The 18,803-nt window shown below is 48.5% G+C and overlaps 1 protein-coding gene across 1 annotated transcript in view; it reads right to left on the bottom strand.

Annotated features, from left to right (window-relative positions):
• GRIK3 (glutamate ionotropic receptor kainate type subunit 3) overlaps positions 1 to 18,803 on the bottom strand; it is a 103,975-nt gene that overhangs the window by 2,102 nt on the left and 83,070 nt on the right. The window contains exons 11-13 of the mRNA XM_069035866.1: positions 13,528 to 13,751; positions 8,443 to 8,561; positions 6,394 to 6,611 (exon numbers count right to left, since the gene is read on the bottom strand). Coding sequence (XP_068891967.1) covers positions 6,394 to 6,611; positions 8,443 to 8,561; positions 13,528 to 13,751 — 561 coding nt within the window. The remainder of the gene's footprint in view (positions 1 to 6,393; positions 6,612 to 8,442; positions 8,562 to 13,527; positions 13,752 to 18,803) is intronic.

Raw genomic sequence — 18,803 nt, 5'->3', positions numbered from 1 at the left:
CTGCTTAAATGTGTTCATTTCCGAACCAGGATTTGTTTACCCTGTAATGTTTCTGCATGCAGCGAGAACAGGGAGGGTTTTGGAGGACGTGGTTTTCTCTACACTCTATGATATTTTTGTCTTTCCTCAAGCATGGCAAGGAAACATGTCTCCTCTGAGATATGTGCAACTGCCAAACAGATTTAACGCATCCATGTAAACAGAAGCACAGAGATATTCAAGAAGATTGTCTTATGGCTAAAAATAAACATGGATATTCTTTCACTATCAGCAGACATTCTGTTGCAAAGGAAGGAATATGTTTCCTAGCTTGCTATTTGTGTGAATGTTTTTTTTCTTCTAGAAAAATGTGTTGAGTGAGAAGAAATATGGTTATTTTACGTCTTGCCATAACATTTGAAATGTACCATTTATCTACGAGCACCTTCTGAGTTGTCTCTGTCAGTCATCACCAAAGTCACAGAATCACAGAGTCCCAGAATGGTTTGGGTTGGGAGAGACCTTAAAGCTCATCCAGTTCCACCTCCTGCCATGGGCAGGGACACCTTCCACTAGACCAGACTGCTGGTCAGAACTGGCTTTAGTTTTGGAGGATTCCCCAGAGAGGCAGAGCAGTGTCCTCTTGCCCCTTCACTGGTCCCAGTGCTCCTGTGGGTCAGTGCTTCTGCCTCAGACCAGCCCTGTTCCCCCAGTGGGCTCTGGAACAGCACTTGGGTATTGAGGCTTGTGTTTGCACCGCTGCCGGCTCCTTTATGCACCGTTCTTCTTTTCTGCCCAATTTCTTGTTTTTCCTTGATCTCTTTTTGCCTTCTTATTTCATAAGAGGCAGCTTAGTCAGCCAAACCTCCTCCTCCACTGTGCTCCTCAGCGAGCCTGGAGCTGGCTGATAAGTCAGAGAGCTGATAAGTCTCTGTGCTTTGCCTGGAATAAGGGCGGCCGCTCAGCAGCCGCTGCACGGGGAATCGCTGCTGCAGAGCTGTGACTTCAGCCGTCGTTTATCTCTCTACCGGTCTCTGTCCTTCCATGAGAAAGCAGGAGATGGAGCCCCAGCCCAGCCCAACTGCTGCTGCCACAGCTCCCCCTCATTTCTTCAGTATCACCCAAAATGTGCCAGCATAGGTTCTTCTGATAAAACCATAATAAATAAAGGTGAGGTAGCTAAAAGTCCCTTGTAATGCTTCGTATTCCAAATGCTTTGCCCATCCACCTCCTTTATTCCAGCGTGTTTAGCAAAAGTTAAACAAAAGCTCATCACCCCAGAGCTGGGTAGTGCAGTGCTGTTCAAACAAAGGCTGTTCCTCTGCCTTTAACCCTGTGGGCCCCTACTCCTGACTGAAATACCCAGGGATTCATTTCTTCTCCATTAAAGCTCATGCTTGTTATAATCCACTTGATGAATGCACAACAGTGGATGTGCCGGAGCAAACTTCATTCAAGAGGCAGGATAATCTCCCTCGCTTGAAAATCTGGACCAGTGCCTGTAAGGTAGATTTGTGGCATCTATCAAACCTCAAAGAGCAGCAAGAAATGTAGCCTCCAAAAGGATTATTAAATATCTGTACATTACAATGGGTAATTGAAATGAATCGTGTGCTCGGCTGCCTGATAAGGACTTGTTTAACATTTATATAGTTCACATCAGAGGCCTCTCGGTTCCTTGGCTGTCCCTCTCTCTTCTTCTCTTTCTGCATTTAATGCTCCCTGGGTGTTGACACAGAGCTTTTAACATCAGTGTTCTCCCAGTTTAGAGCACAGAGCAAAATAAACTGGCAAAAAATCAATAGGCTGCATTTAGTGAAGCAAATGGGACTTGCATGAGGCACTGGACCTCTTCAGGCAACTGAAATTACATGAGACAGGGTTCCCTGGAAGAGAAAAACCACTTTTCTCTTCTTCTCTTAAATCACTGCTCCTGACCAGCTTGAAAGGATTTAATTGTGTTTGGGATGCCAGGAAGAGTCCAGATTTCTCAGTGCTGGCTGCGCTGCTTTGAGCCCAGCTCCGGCCGTGCCAGGGGTCGAGCACTCCTCCAGCTGGGGCACACCCGGGTAAGGGCTGGCCACGAGAATGGAGCTGCTGGTCACCACTCATTTGTGCCTAATGAACAGCTGGAACAGAGATCCGGGCACAGGGCCAAGACCCTGGCAGGGAAGATGAGGGGGGGGGGTCCCTCCAGGAGGGAGGTCAGGCCATTGGTGCAGCTCACACACAGCCCTGGTCAGGGCAATCTCTAAAACCTAATAAGAACACTGCTTTTCCAAGGGAAAATTCCCCAGCTGGAATTTCCAGCAGAGCCCTCACAGGCTGATAGTTTGCTAAAAACCTGGAAGCAGCTGTCAGTCATTGTGAGAGTGATGTCGGTCATCTATCCCAAACCACAGGAACAGCGAGAGCAGGAGTGTCCCTGCTCCAGCTCACACTCAGTTAAGCCAAAGAACATGTTTTATAGTTGAGGGAAAAGTTCATTTCTCCCCGTCCTCCTCTCAAATACTTGGGTCACACTGCAAAGGTGTTGCTTATCGATGGGAATTTGGATGTCGTCAGCCAGGGCTGCACCATGGAAAAAAGCAAAACCATCTTAGTCGTAATTTAGTAATAAAGAATGCCTTAAATTGTGTTTATTTTACTGAATTTTTTTCTGTGTTCTTTATTTGTGTGTGCATTTGATTTTGCTGGACTCCTGCTTTTACCACTGTTTACCTTAAAAGATCCTTGCTGGAGTTAGTTACTGGTCTGATCTGGTATCTGCTGTGCTGTGGCTGGGAGCTAATTTCTTCTTGAGACATTCCCCATTTACTTTTATGGGCTTCTTAAAGAAGTTGGTTGTGGGTAAAGAGACCCTCCTGTGCCCCTACATTTTCTGGAGGGTCCCCAGGTCCCCTTCAGTGACAACTTTGCTGCCAAAGGTAGATGAGAAGGGACTGCTTGGGTGCTCTGAAGCATTAAGATAAATGGTCTGACACTGGCTTCTTCCTGGCACAGAAGTTCTTGTGTCAGGAGCTCCGGGACGTTAGGAATGATGGAGATATTACTAATTATCAAGGGCTGGTGCTGCAGCCATGGCTCACACAGGGGGGTCGAGTCTCACTCCTGCTCACATCTCTCCCTCTGACACATGTGAGTGGAGCTTCTCCTTGATTTGTTCAGGATAAATAACACCAGAATCTGGTCTGCTGTGCTCTGCATCTTAATCACCTCGCGTTAGTGCTAAATGAGATGTGTGTGTGAAAGCCGAGTGCCAGCCCCTCCGAACGCAGCGATCACAGCGACACCGAGAACGCCTCCGAGTTCATTCTTCAGAGCCACAGCTCAGAAGCCACCTTTAATAAGCAGTTCTGCAGGGCCAGTCACCCAAATCAATTAATGGAATCGTTTAGAGGAGCCCCTACGAGGCACCTTGCCAAGACATATACGCGTTTTTAACAGCCAAATTGGCACAAAAGGAACTTTCAGGCTTAAGATTTTCAATTCCATCCTGTATGAAAAAATAAATTGATTTCCACCAACTGAAGATACTTAGCCTTGAGGATTTAACATTTCTGTATGAGTGAGTATCTGTGTACACACACACACACACACTCACACCCAGACTCCAAACTGCACGTGAGACCTGGCCTTCCATTCAGAGAGGGAGCATCCTCTGCGGGATGGGAAGGATTTCTGGCATGAGTTATAATGAACTCTAGATGCTGTTCCTAAATTGAGTGATCTGTGTTTATTCCTGTAACTCAATCTGCATTGCCAGGGAGCAAACACCTTCTCAAAAGTTCTTTTCATGAAGTCCAAATCTGCCAGTATCATTCGTAAAATTCTTCTCTTCTTCCCATTTGCCATGGCTGGTTTGCTCAGCTGCATGGGGCCAAATTTTGTGGGAAAAGCATCCCTCGCTGTCCCAGAGGTGTCTTGGTTCCATTGGGACCTTCTGCAGTGTCCCTGGTGAGCTCTGCACGAGCTCTCGGGCAGCCTGAACAGAGGTAGAACTGGTCAATGCTTTGGGAACTGTCTCATGGAACAGCATGGAAAGGCATCTGCCTTCATCTTCCTCCCATTGCCCATTGCTCCCTAAGATCAGCTCCCAGGATGGTGCTCTCCCCCTGCATTCCTGGGGGGGATCCAGCATGGACTGTGATGGGCACTGACAGAGGCTGCAGGTGTGTGCAGTTTGCAGCTGATTTAACACAGAGAGATGAAGGAGCGAGTTCCTGCTATGAGGGGAATGACTTTGGGGAACAGCCATACAAGGAGCCAGGCAGCAATTTGGGCCAAGTACAGCAGGTAATCCACGGAGCAGGTGAGATCCTCATTTGTGTGCTGCCATCAGCCTTTTGTCCCAGCAGTGACAGCGTCTTCAGAGCTGCTGGAGTGCTCAGGCTCTGGATGTCCAGGAGTGCTCTAGGACCCATGGCTGGCGTGGGCTGTCTCTGCTGGTAATCCCTGGAGCAGAGCAGAGGAAGGGGAGGGAAGCCATGTGCTGTTCCTCCAGTGCCACTCATCTGAGGGAGTGTGGATCCTCAGCTGACACCCGGTGCCTGGAGCTCTGTGCTGTGACAGGTGTCCCCATGGAGGTGGCACTGACACAGCAGCTGAACCAAAACCACTGCAGGAATTACCCAGTCGAGGACAAAGACCTTGCTGGGGGCTGGCAGAAATCCTGTGTCTCCCAGGTACTCTGTACTCGAAGGACAAGTGCACAGAGCATCCCACTGTACTCGAAGGACAAGTGCACAGAGCATCCCACATGGGCGCTCCCACTGCTCCAGTAATGGAAACGCTTGTCAGAAGGGACATTCCTGAGAATTCATCTCCATACAACAATGATAATAAAAAGGAAAAGGAAAATATGCTGCATCAATAAACCATGCCAACGCCGTTAGAAGCCTGAAGTATGATTCTGATGGATAATGATATGAAGCAATAAATATACTGTGTCCTGATGATTGTTAAAAGAGATAGTTTCCTTTTATTCCCATATAAAATTCATATTGGAAAGCGCAGTTAAAGCACACAGTTACAGCCTGCCTTTCCCTGCTGGCTGTTCCAGGTTTATATGGCTTTGGAAGATACCACCATGCATCTGGCTGTGCCATGGACAGAACTGCATGGACCAGCTCCACTGCAGGAGGCAAATGGGGCCGCAGCAGCAGCTGGGCATTCCCAGAATCGTTAAAGATCAAACTAACCCCTCCATGGTTCTTTATCAACCTCTGCTGCTGCCTGTCAGAGTCAGGACACAGATTCAGGGAGGACAGTGGCTTCTCAGCCAGAGCAGAGCCAAGAGAAGTTGCACAGGAACAATGCTCTCTCTATTATTAAAATCCAGCATATTGATTTCCTTTAATGAGTCTTGGCAATTAAACTGCTAAGGCCTCGTCAAGCTGCCATCACCCCGTGCCTGCTCAAATATTGCAGCAGCAGGCACAACCTGCTTGGTAAAGCCTGAACTGTGTTTGTCCCATGTGTGTCCTTCTGCATTAAGGTGGCAGAGGGGGAAGGAGCCAGGAGTGCAGGGGAGCCAGCCCCCATTCCTGAGCCAAAGCCTGGGATCTGCCTGGGGCCTCTTTCCTTGCCAGGGTGATAATTCCTTAATCACCCCTCATTTCTGTCCCTTTATTCTCTCTCTTTTTAAGCTGGGTTTTTACAGGCCAGTAGTGGTTTTAAAGGTCATTTTACATCTCTCAGTTTCTTTCTATTTTTGAGGCAACGGTGGAATCTGACTGACTTCTGAATTTAATTATGCTTTAAATAGAAGAAGTTAATGCAATTGGATTGTGATGCACGGGTAGTGTTACCTTGCCCTGGATCTCAGAGGTTAATAAAACTGGATTACATTGATATGAATACCTGAAGGACAAGAAAGATATTTCAGCTGTACAAGATACTGGTCAGGAAGGGCACTTTGCACCATCTGTCCAGCTGTGGGTTTCATTTGGGCTCTCCTCTGTCCCTGAAGGCTGGCTGGATCACTTTGGGGGCTCCAGGGGGCTGTGCTGGCAGAGGTGAGGAAGGAGCTGGGTGGGTCAAATGTGGAAATTGGGAAGATGCTTTAGGGGATGTAAGATTATTCTGTAAGGCTTTAATGCAAACTACACTTTGGTATGTGCTACGTTTTAGGGTGACTGAGCCAATATTGGGTAGGGCCTCCAAAACTGTAAAATCAGTTTAATTTTGTAACTGTGAGCTCAGTTAACAATAGAAAAGGGAAATTTAGCCTTGGTGGGACTCAGGTAAGTCACACTCTCAGTGGGCAAGATGTGAGACTGAAAGAAGCTGTGTGGAAGGAGCAGCAGGGGTGGCTTGGGAAGCTTTCTGTCTTTGGATCTTTGTTCTGGCTCCCGATGGCCTCAGCATGTTGCATCTCTGCCCGGAAGGTAGAAAGCCTCTGCCCGGTCTCACCTTGAAGAAGGTCATGGTAGCTCCATCCTTCACTGCTCCATACTCTATTTTTGTCTGCTTTGCCAAGTCATCTGCCGAGTCGATGGGGGATTCCATCCTCTCCACCGTCAGGAAAGCCGCAAGGTTGGCCGTGTAGGACGAGATGATAATTAGGGTGAAGAACCACCATATGCCACCAATGATCCGTGTAGACAGGGCTTTGGGCATCAGCTCCGAGCCTGGGGTGGGAGAGGGGAAGGAGGGGAGAGGAGATAGAGGGAAAGGACCCATTTCATATATCCATATGTACATTTCATATACATATATATATGTGAGATGGGGTTTTGCTGTCAAAACTGTTCCAGCTATGTAATTAAAGCCAACTGGTTTTGAGGCAAATTATCCAGACATCTTACATGCGATGACATCAGTGGGGTTTTTGTAGCATTTGCAGAAAAACCCTCTCCCTTGATTACTGACCTTGGGTACAGTGCCCAATTTACAGGAAACATCCAAACTGAAGTAATTAACTGGGGTGCTTTTATGAGATTTAAATAGCAAGCTATTTATGAACTTTTATAAGTGTTTTGTTCTGCCATTTAAAAAGGGCTTTGCTTTTAAACAGATTATTTTCAAAAGACTCACTCTGGGGAGTGTGTTCAAATACACAAGGTTTGAAAAAAATCAAACAGCGAGTGAAAGGAACTATCAGGGTGCAGGGCTTTGAATGCCAGTTAGAAGGGGAGAAGCAGGAGATGTTACAGCATAAAAGGTGTAGTGGGTCTGGAATGACTTTTATTGAGCAGACATGAAGGGCTCAATGGGCTGTGCTATTTTTGTAATCACCCAAAACACCTTTTAAAGCCAGGCAAGAGCTTTGGGTTTGAAACAGCTGTGCTCAGAGGATTTATCAGCCTGGAATGTGCAACAAAGATTGGGCTTTGCAAAGCAATTTTAGGCAGCGTGGCATCAAAGCAGAGCATGGGGCGTAGTTTTGCTCCCTTCAGAGTGCAGCAAGGAGACACCAGGAAGAGGAGAAGTCCTGGATATTGAGGGTGCTTTGGTTCTCCTCAAGATCCTGTTTCTTCCCTCTTCCATCTCCGGCCCTTTGATGCATCGGATGCTGTGACATCAGTCTGGCTTTGAAATATTTTTCTTCTTAGATGCAGAATTGAGTTAAAAAGAATATAGCTCTTTTCATTTATCAGCATCTGATAAGAGGGATGATTCATCCTGCTAAACCATCTTGCTGGGAACTGTCACTGTCCATGAGGGCAGCCGAGATCCAGGAGGAATCTCTATTACAGGCGGCAGCGGTGGCAGTGGAGCTTGGAGCAGGGAGCTCTGTGCCTGCCACTGAGCCAAGGCTGTGCTTCTTTTGCTCTCTGGATATAACCAGTGATACACGGTAAATTAAAGTGTGACAAATGTTTGACATTTTCCACTTATTTCTATTCCTGGATTTTCTGCAATTAGATCACAGCTGAATTTTGTTCCTTATTCAGAGCTGCTCCCCAGCTCCCCCCCTGCTGCTTTCTGAACAGATTTATTCTACTCATTCCATTGCTCTATTCCATTCACACACAGGAATGTAATCCCATCCATATCCCATTTCTGAGGTCCCTGTCATCATGGTGGCTCACCAGTGCCACTGACAGCACTCCTGAGGGGCTGCTGGGCAGAGGCTCCTGGGGCAGCTCCTCGCCTCTGCCCTGGGCTGGGGGAGCTTCAGGGCATCTCACACTGCTCAGAGTGACCAGGGGAGGGGAAAAATGGGGATGGAGCAGAGGGCAAAACACCCTGTCTGCTGGAAAAGTTGATTTAGAACAGAGAGAGCCACGTCAGAGATCCTGAAACTGAACAAATGATTTGAATAAACAGAAATAGGAATCTACAGAGTCTCTGGGATGTGGGTGAATGAAGCAGCTGAGGGAGATGAAGGCAGCATACCTCCTTGGAGCAGGCTGCGTGTGTGTTCAGCACTGCAGAGGCCAGGAAGTACCAGGAGGTTGCAGCCAAAACAAATTTTAAATTAAAAAAACCCCTAACAGCAGGTGGGTGCTGCCCTACCTTGCTGCATCAGCGCTCCCATCCCGAACCAGAAGCTGTTCAAGAGGGTGAAGTTGTTCTCCACGATGTCCGAGCCCGGGTTGCAGGGATGGGCGTCGTACCACTCATACGGGCTGAACCTGCGGCACACACGGAAAGCAGAGTGTGTGAAAGAGCTGGGATGTGGCAGGACAAGACCCTAAAGGAACTGGAAAAAAGGAGTCTCAATGCCTCTGGTGCTGCTGTGCAGGGGCTGCCCACCCTCTGGTGAGCAGCTTTATACAGGAAAAGGCAAATTCAGCCCAAGTCACCCACATGGCCATAAGTCTGTGTCCTGCATTCCGGAGAGCAGAGAGATCTGGGAAGCCAAGTTCTCCTGAGGTGTCTCAGGCTTCTCCAGAGCCTGTGGTCACTTTGGATCATCTCTTCAATACTGTATCCTACAACAGCACCTGGAGCTTGTGAGAGTGGGATGGGATGGGATGGGATGGGATGGGATGGGATGGGATGGGATGGGGTGGGGTGGGGTGGGATGGGATGGGATGGGATGGGATGGGATGGGATGGGATGGGATGGGATGGGGTGGGGTGGGGTGGGATGGGGTGGGGTGGGGTGGGATGGGATGGGATGGGATGGGATGGGATGGGATGGGATGGGATGGGATGGGATGGGATGGGATGGGATGGGATGGGATGGGATGGGATGGGGTGGGGTGGGATGGGGTGCAGACATGTTACCTCTCGTATGTAGCAGTTTGAAAACATGGGGGGAAATGGGAGAAGCCTCAGTCATTCTGCAGCAACAGCAGGGACAAACTGTGGTATTTCAGGAGATTCCCCCACCAATGTGCATGGGAATCAGGGTGGGATTTAGGTCACTGAAAAGTAGAACTTTCCACTATCCTGACAAGCAGGAATTTGGCCCAGTCAGGGCACTGGCAGAACACTGGAATGTGGTGACAGTTCGCTGGGAATTGCTGTGTCACTTGGCCCTGTGGTGGGTAGTGGGAGAAACTTATTCCCTGTGGGGATGTATTTCCATGGATAGCCCTGTAGTTCTTGAGCAAGACTGAGGGAATTTTCTAGGCATATCTCTGCAAATTCTGCCCAAGATTGGCAGGCAAGCACTGCTGGGAACGAGCTCGTTTAGCCAGGATCTGGGGAGGGTGCTCAACAGGAGAGATGTTAATATTTTTAGAGCTGTTTATTTACATTTTCTGAGAGTCCCAAATTTTGCAGAGATTAAATTAAAACATAATTGGTATAATTGCTTTTGAACCAGGCATTAATTATCATCTCTGCTTCCTTCTGGAATCCCTGGAGATTCACAACAGCCCCTTCTCAAAGCCCAGCCCACAGCCTGTATCAGGAGATGTTTCCCTCTGTAATTCTCTGCCAGATGCGCCACCACCCAAGGAGATGGTTTGTGGCACAATTCCAGGGGTGCCCTCACTCAGACAGTTGGATGTGTTTGGAGAAGGGCCCCAGCTCTCTGCCAGGTCCCTCCTGGCACTGAAACATGCCCTGGGCATATGCCAGCGTGGAGCCGTGGCCCTGGCATGTGACCGGAGCAGCACCAAGCAGGGGAGGGGTCTGTGGGGAAAACCATCCCAGAGGATGGACAAGGCACAGCCCACGGCTCTTGTGGCTTTAGAAAAGATTACCCTGGGCACAGCTGTCCCACTTTTTGCTTCTGTTTTCCACCTTCAAGGTACAGTCTGATGAGGTCTCCTTTCCTCCCTGGTTATCTCACCTTCCTGAGGTGGGGACTGTTCCCTGGCCTGAGTTTGGGGTGTGGAACCACAGGTCTTGCTCAGGCTGCACCCTGACATTCCTGCTTGTTCATCCAGGTGATGGTTGGGCTGTCCTTGTTGCTCACCCTCCTCTGCTCTCTAAATCAGAGGAAACCAGCGAGGAAACAAGAACCAGGCTGAACTCAGACCTGGCCTTCTTTATATGCTGCTTATTCCTTGTAACTTGCTATAAATCCACACCAGAGGTGGATAAAGGATGGTGTCTCAGTCCTTTCTGTCGGATAAAGCCAGAGTTCAGGAATTAGATTAAAACTTTCTTGGGCTGCCAATGAAAGTCTATGAAAAAGAAAGGGAATGGGTAAGATCAATGAGCCTGGTGAGATGACACACTGGAGAACTTCAAGGTTTGAGTGAAAACCTACTGGTGCAGCTCAAATGACAGAGAAATATTCAAAAACCTGCAAAGCAGCAACAGCCTCCAGTGTTTGAGCAGAGAAGCCATTAGTGGAAGCAAGAGGTAACGAAGGAAGGAGGGAGAGGAGCTCGTTGACCCCATAGAGCTCAAATCAATGGGGGAACTCGGGATTCTCCGTGGCTGGCTTCCCTCATCCTCACGTGCACAGTGGGCTCTGAGAAATATTTCATCAAAATCTAGGATCATTCTCCTGTCTCTTTCGGCCTTTTGGCAGGGAAATTGAAGCATTTTGAAGAAGTTTAAGAGATCTAACACAAAATACTTTTGAGTCTAAATTGCATCTCCAGAGAAATTTCCAATGGATGACCCAGTCATCGCTGCAATTAGGATGAATATTAAACCCACCCCCCCTGCCACACAGCCGAAGGGGCTTGGTGTAATTTGGAGGCTGTGTGAGCCCGAGGAAGGGAGGCAGTTCAGGCCAGCTGGGCACCACGTCCTCCGGACACATCAGCTCCACAGAGCCCTGGGAACAGCCGGTGTGGGTGGCTCTCCGGGGGCTGGGGGTTAGGAGCAGGGGCTCCATCAGTAGCGAAGAAAGACTGATTAAAAAGACAGATGGACCAAACCCATCCTTTGCCTGCCTCTAAATAGTTCCTGAGTCTGTTTTAAGTGGCATTGACCTATGGTTATGGCATGGGCAGGGGACTCTGGGGCCTAGTTCAGAAGACTCATGTCTCTGAATTAAGGCTTTTCTATTTTGATTGCGGTTTTCTTCTGAGAATTGGATTTCAGAGGCCTTGCTGGGGTCAAAAGCAGATATTGTTTCCATTACTTCTGAATGCAATAAATATTTTCCCTGTGAAATCTCTTGCTTTCCATCTCTGTGTGTTAAAAGACCATTCCTGCAGAACTTTAATTACCCCGAATACTTGGTGTTCTTTAAAGAATAGGATGACAGCAGAAACGTCAAGAGCAAAACATGAAAAAGAAACTGTAATTGCAATATTTTATGTGTTAAATTTAATCCAAAAAATAGCCTGATAGGGAAAAATTGTTCTATTGCATCATAACTGATGTGATGCAGGGAGATGCTGAGGCTCATTTCAGAATAAAACCTGAGACAAAGCCCCAGTTCTTCAGATTTTCATCCCTCAACACCAGCCAAAAGCCAAGGCCAGGCGACACTGCCGTGCTCGGACAGAGCATCTGGCCATCCCTGTTTGTGCAAAGTGGTGTCTGAGGGACTTCACATCAGGCCCTGTCCCAGCATTTCCTTCAGCCTTTCTGCAGTGTTTCATGTGCACACACAATTTGCACATTTACATGCTTTGAAAGTGGGATCTGGACAATTTGGGCTGGATCTGGTCATTAAGAGCTGGGAAAAATAAGCTCATAAATGTAAAATTGCGTTTGAATTATCGTTGCAGGCCACACGAGCAGGCTGGTGCCTGGTGCTGCTAAAGCCAGCGGCGTTGTGGGAGCAGAGCCCACTCAGCTGTGCCCTGCATGAATGATAGGGACAGCCAGCCAAGGGCTTTCTATCAGCCATCACAGGATTTTCCTCTTCATGCACCTTGGCTCCATTTTTCCAGGGCAGAGTCTTCCGCTGCCGAGAGCACCTGGTTATCTCTGACACCCTTGGGTGAGGAGGCATGGCAAAGACAAGGGAGGAGGGCAGTTGCAGCTGGAATCTTGATCAGGGAGAGCCCTCCATGTCCTCTGAGAGGAAAACACAATGTCCAGCTCTGCCTCTGTGCAGAGGAGGGACCAGAAGACGTACCTGCCTCGCCATGCACATTTAATATGCTTTGAAAGTGGGGTCTGGACAATTTGGGCTGGATCTGGCTATTATGAGGTGGAAAAAATAAGCCCCTAATGTGAGCATTCCAGGTGCTCACAGCACTCACGCCCAGCTCACTCTGCTGTTCTGTGTAATTAGAATATGACAGAGTGAACGCAGGAAATCTGCTCTAAATGCTACCCTGGACCTGAGGGATGCTGAAAATTGTAGATTTGTCGTACCATCGGGGTTAATGGAGTCTGCCTGCTCCAGTTCTGTATCTGATCTTTCCTCTGACTCTCTAATGTCAGTGGATGAGGGAGGAGGCTGGCTGCTCCCAGGAACATGGAGCACAGCAGACCTTGGGGGAGAGGGTCTGCATGGACCCCCAGAACAAGGCAGCAGGGGTGGTTCTGATATCCCCACTGGTTTAAATTCAACTGGAAATAATGAGAAATGAATCAAAGTGCAGAGTGGGCTGAGGAATCTTTCTTGGACATGGAGTTTATGCAAAATATTCCATCGAGGGGTGTGCGTGGTCATGGAGGGCAGCTGCCTGCACGAGGGGGCAAGTGCTTTGTTTTGATTTGAAAAGGTGGGATCATGGATTGAGAGCAATCCTGGACTGTGTCTCATCAAAGGTTCAGTGGAATTAACAAGACATGCAAATATATGCAAATTCTTCCTTTAAACATAGAGGATTTAAACATGCTAATTAGATGCATATTAATTTTGTAAACAGACACATTGTCTGATCCATAGCAACGGCTTCTCCATTCTTTTGATATAGGGAAGGGCTTGTGTGAGCTTTACTGGTGGAGGGATCAGAGACAGAAGTGGAAAATGGTGTGGGAGACAGGAACTGTGTGCCCAGGACCCAGGAGAGACGGGGAAGGGTGTGAGCAGTGACTGAACAGGAGCACGAATGGACAATGATACAGAGCAGGAGAACTACCCTTCATATGCCAGGAGGTGCTGATGAGATGGAAAGGCTGCAAAATTTCTAAAATCATGAAAGAAAGTCCATTTTAAAATTCTTTCATGCTGGAACTGTGTGAAAGTGAGCAGCCATCCCATGGTGATGGACCAGAGGGGATCTCAGCCGTGACACGGGTTTGATGCTGCAGCTCCCACCAGGGACCAGCGTCCCCTTACCTGGCTATGACAAAGAGCACACAGCTGACCCCCAGGTAGGCGAGGAGGATGTACATCCAGATGTCAGGAGAGAGAGGGTTGAGGAAGGAGAACACGCTGGGGTTGGTCCCGTTGGGCTTCCGGTACAGGATGCTGACCCCCAGGGTCATGAAGGGCTTGGAGAAATCGATGGCTTTCTCCCGGACATGAGTGATGGTGAGAGGAGCCACGGCCAGGTCAGCTTTCTGCAAACAGCACAGAGGGAGGGGACACAGGCAGGGAGAAAGGAGGAGTTACAAACCGAGGGGTTTCCATCCCCTTGGAGACACCACAGCTCTCACACAGCTGAAACAGGCCCAAACGCCCCAAAGAGCAGCCCTGGGGTTGTCCCCTCCTGTTGCACATGTGGTACACATTTGCTGTCATACACAGATGTTGGGGGTACAGTGTGCACCGTAAAAACAGCACAACCAAATGGAGGCGGTACAGCCTCTGCAGCTTCTGCCCCAATGTGATGAGCTCTTCTGAAATGGTCAGAAAAATCAGATTTTACCGTGTTCTAAAGTGCCAGTGACCCTTGCTGTGCTTGCTCCTCACCACAAGACTCTACAACAGTGAGTAGGCTGTGTGTAAACCCTGCTGCTGGCAGCAGTGGTTTGTTGTTGTTGTTGTTGTTGTTGTTGTTGTTGTCCTGCCTTTCACCCTGATGCAAGAGGAGAGGAGGGTGTGGAGGAAGGCTACTCTGGATGGAGCTGCAGGGAGCCATACTGTGGCAGCATGAGATAAAAAGGTTCAATTTCTTTTCCCTCAGTCATTTCATGATACAACTTGAGAGGCTCAGTCTCAGGCAGGAATGCTCGGTGCCTGCTGGGTGGGAGGGAGGGAGGTGTGGAGGTGAAACCCTCTGAAGAAGCACTATTTAATGATGGACTGCCCAGCCCACCCTGCTGGAATGGTCTGAGCTCCATGAAGAATTTCAGCTGAGCATATTCTTCATCCTGACAGCTTGTATGAATTGTGTTTGTTTCTATTATTTCTGTTATTTAATAATTTCTGTGCTAATTCAGCGAGTGACCACATACACCCTCTTTCTGTCGGTTAAGAGCTGCGTTCATTCATCTCACTAAACATTCATCCAGGTTCTTAAAAGCCACAAGTAAATACATCCAAGGTTTCCTCAATATCACCCGCCTTGCTTGAGCTTTGCAAATCATTCTTTGGGATTGTGAACTTCTGAGGAAACGCAGACACATAAATTACAGCTCTGAAGTTGAGCAGAGCCTCCCCCCATGCCAGGAGCCTGGGCAAGATTTATTTAACATCTGGTTCTGAAAATTAAAATTCTAAATTCTAAATGAGTGATAATTACCTAGAGATATGGTGGATTTGTCATTATTCATGAACTTTAAATCAATACTGGCTGGAACATGCTTTGCTCCAGCAAGAACTGGGGGTTCACTGTAGGAACCAGAGCAGATCCCTGGCCTGTGCTGGGGATAAAGGTTGTACTAATGGTTTCATTTGGCACTGCCAATCTGTGATGAAAGTCAGTGCAATATTTATAAACAGAGGAATCTGGGCCTTTTACTCTAAGAAGAATCTCTGCATGAGCTTTTGTCCATTTACACGTGTGTGTGTGCGTGTGTGTAAGGGAGCCCCTCTCCAACGAGTACAGCCTTAGAGCTCCTGAACAGAGGCCTTCAGGAATTATATAACAAGGGTAAAAATGATGTATTTTTGTTCTAACGTGGTTCTCCAGCTGCACCCTGGTTGGTTTCCTTTCCTTCTCACTTTCCAAATGGAAATACATTCTTACATCAGCCTGGTACAGGAAGAGCCCATTTCAGTAACTGGCATTTGTCAAAACTTGTGGAAAATGGGAACAATGTTTTCCCAGTGAGCCCATTGTGCCAGCTGTGGTTGTGGTGACACGGATAGAAGCTGAAGGGGCTTGGAAGTGGATGGGCATTGGTGGCTGTCTAGCCTGAGGTGGGGATGTTCTGCACCCTTGAGGCCATCCTGGCAGGTTTGGAGCTTGGCTGCTTCCACCACCTTACAGCACACCTGGCAATTCTGGCTTAGTGCTCCCCACAGTCACAAGGCAGAAATGGCAAAAGAAATGCAGCATTTTCCCTCCTCCATCACTCCTGTGTGGGTGTCCTGACTCACCAGGGAAAAGCGAAGAAGATGTTGAAGGATTTGGCTACGGGGTTTTCTGAAGGAGGGAGCAAATGTTCTGTGGTCAGAGCTTGCTGGTGATGGCTGGGCTGGAGGATCCTCGGCCAAATCTGACAGAATGATACAGTGAGCTAAAGAACGGCCTGGAGTTTGTGCTTTGCCACAGAAAATGAAGAGACAGAAATCTCCATGGATGCCCAGGGATCCAACTGCTTTTAGTGCAGAAATAAAATTTTACTGTGTCACTCCAGCAGCTCCTGTGATGTGCTCCCAGCCCCGTGTCCTTGCAGGGAATGTCACATGCAGGCAGGACAGAGCATGGATTCAGGAGCCTGGGCTGGGGTGTGTCTGAGCAATTAGAGGCAGCACAAGGCTGCACTTCCATATCCTTTTTATCAATGCAGATTTTTCTGAAGGTGGCCTCTAATTAAGGGTTTGCTGACAGAGAGGATCTAAATCAAACCCACCAAGGGTGAAGCTTTGATTTGTCGTGCTCTGACATTCCAAACTGGGCAGTCAATTACCAGATTCTGGCTGCTTCCTTCACTCAGCCCTGACTCTTGTGCTGTTGCACAGTCAGGTGGTTTTTATTAGAGATGAGGAATTAGAGCAAGTGCCAGTGGCTTAAAGACCCTTGTCCAGCAAAACCACTTAAGCCTACACCTCTGTTTTACTGGAGCTCACACGTCTTCCAAGTCTTGTGCCTGTTCTTAAGTGTTCTGCTGAATTGAGGCCAAAAAGATGAATTCTACCAAGGCAGCTACACATCAAATGCAGACACTTCTCCAACGCACCTCCAAGGCTTTGGATCTCTGTAAGTATCTCCACAGATCTCCTCATTCACCCAGTTACAGCGCTTCACTTGGCTGCAACAGCTGTGAGTTCACTGGGCGTTCAGCACAGGGATGATCGTATTCGCTGCAGAGATATTTGGCTTTCATCAGAAAATGCCAAGTCCTACCTCCAAGTTCTCAGTTATCAGGGAAATGTGGCCTGGGGGTCAGGACAGCTCTTGTGCAGCCACGGTCACTGTGGGAATCCTGCAGCACCTGACCTCGGCCAGAGCCAACCCGTGGGCAGTGGCCGGTCATGGCAGAGCCCACCAAGAGCATAAGCACCAAGATAAATATTTATTCAAGAAAATAAGCTGCCTCTGTGCTTATTTTGCCAATCTGCATTAGGTATTTACATAAACTAATCATGTGTGTGTTGCCTGCAAGACAGAAATAGTGTGTGTGTGTTTTACTGATTTAATTGTTACCCAGGTCTGGCGGCATCGACGCTGTCATCCCTCGGTCTCTCTTGCCACTGCCAGCGCTGGGGCTTCTGCCTTGGGTCCTATCTCTACTTCCTACTTTAGTTGCTTGGCTGCTGTGCCCTGCTCCTGCTCCCTGGCCCCACGGTCTGCTGGGCTCGTGCCTGCATCTCCCTGCACCTTTTCCTGCAGCAGAGCAGCCCCGGGTGTCCTGGGGGGTGGGGGACGAGGGGGCCTGGGCTCTCCTGCAGCTCATGGCTCAGAGACGAGGGGCTGCTACTGGGGCGGGTGTGGGAGTGCTCTGTGAGAGCCCTGTGCCTGCTCAGGGACAGGGAAGCACTCGCTGGGAGCAGAGATGCTCAAGGAGAGCAGGGTCAGTGTTAACTGTCTGACTCCAGCTCTTAACGGCTGCTCTGGCAGTCTCAGTCTTAGACATAATTTTTGTCAATGGATTTACTCAATATCAGCGGTGAATTAAGAACAGATGTCAGCAGGAAGAACCTAGCTGCGAGCTGAAGAGGAGGAATGAGGGCCATGAGGTCCTGTCGGGGCTTTTATAATCTTCACTTTAAGGAAGTTCTTCAGAGCTGGAACTGCCATTAACTGTACCTGAGGGATGTGAAGGCTGGAGGAGCCCGGTGAGAATGGCACTGCTGTGAGAGACAAGCCCTATCCTGTGGATTCCTGGCAGGTGAACCAGCCAGCAAGGGGCAGGGACACCTGCTGAGGCACACAGAGAACTCGGAGCTCCCAACACATAGATCCTTCACCTGGATCCCTGAGTATGACCCAGTTATGAATCGACCCAATTAACAATCTGAGCACAAAAGGAAAACCTGTTCTGCCTTATTTCCATCCAGTCCCTAACACTGAGGTCCTGCAGTGTCTAAACAAAAGGTGGAGGACACTTCATCCAATGAAATTGTTTTCTTCCCTATTCCTGGCCCAGCGACATCCAAATGAAGCCCCAGTTCATGACACTTGAGATAAAACATCCACCAGTGCAGGAGCATTAATGGGGAGCTGGCAATGGGGTGCAATATGTATTTCTGCCAGCATTTACTGTCAATAAATGTCCACTTATTCCGAAAGAGTTAAATCAACTGTCAGGAATAGTCCCTAAGGATGGATATTACAACTCCTCTGCAGTTACCATTGGCAGGGATTTCCATTAGAAACCCCCGTGTTTGCCATATCTGTTTTATTCCTACCTGAAGTTTCAGATTGAGTGGCAATTTGTTGTGCACTGTCGCAGCAAAAGACAAGTTTTATTTGTGAACAAGTTTGTGCAAAATGTCCAGAACAACTCATTCTGCTGGTTTTATGGGATTCTGCCCACAAACAATAGGGAAGATTTGCAGGCGTTGCTTTGCCAGACAACTGGAATTTATAAATCAGAATGGATGGGCCACGGTGTGCAGTGGAGCTTTGCTTGTATCAGTAATAATTTCTATGAATAAACATCAATAGCAGTTCACTGTTGCTGAAAGGAGGAGGTTTGGCAGTTGTCAGGTTCCCTGTTTGTTATGAATAAAAGGCTCAGGAGCTTCTCTGCATCACCTGGGTGCCCCAGACCTCCCTCAATACCCGAGTTCAGCTCTCATGGCCCTTCTAATCAAGGCTCCTCTGCGGGAATGGCCAGAGAGGTGACAATAAGCAGTAGACTGTAGTGAGGAGAGGCTACTTCTCCAGGGAATGGACTGAACTCCTCAAAACAGGGACTTTTTGTGCTGAGGATGAGCAGCAGATGAAAGGCAGCGGGGCAGGGCTGTTGCATTCAGCTGCATGAGGCTGTTGTCTCTGGATCTGCTACTGGGGACCAGCCGGCAGGGTCATGCTGTGGCTGCTCTGCTTGCTGTTGCTT

Source organism: Aphelocoma coerulescens, chromosome 23 (assembly GCF_041296385.1).
Source record: "Aphelocoma coerulescens isolate FSJ_1873_10779 chromosome 23, UR_Acoe_1.0, whole genome shotgun sequence".
NCBI classification, from domain to species: Eukaryota; Metazoa; Chordata; class Aves; order Passeriformes; family Corvidae; genus Aphelocoma; species Aphelocoma coerulescens.
Note: the sequence above shows the minus strand (reverse complement) of the source record. Positions and strands in the feature narration are given on the sequence as shown.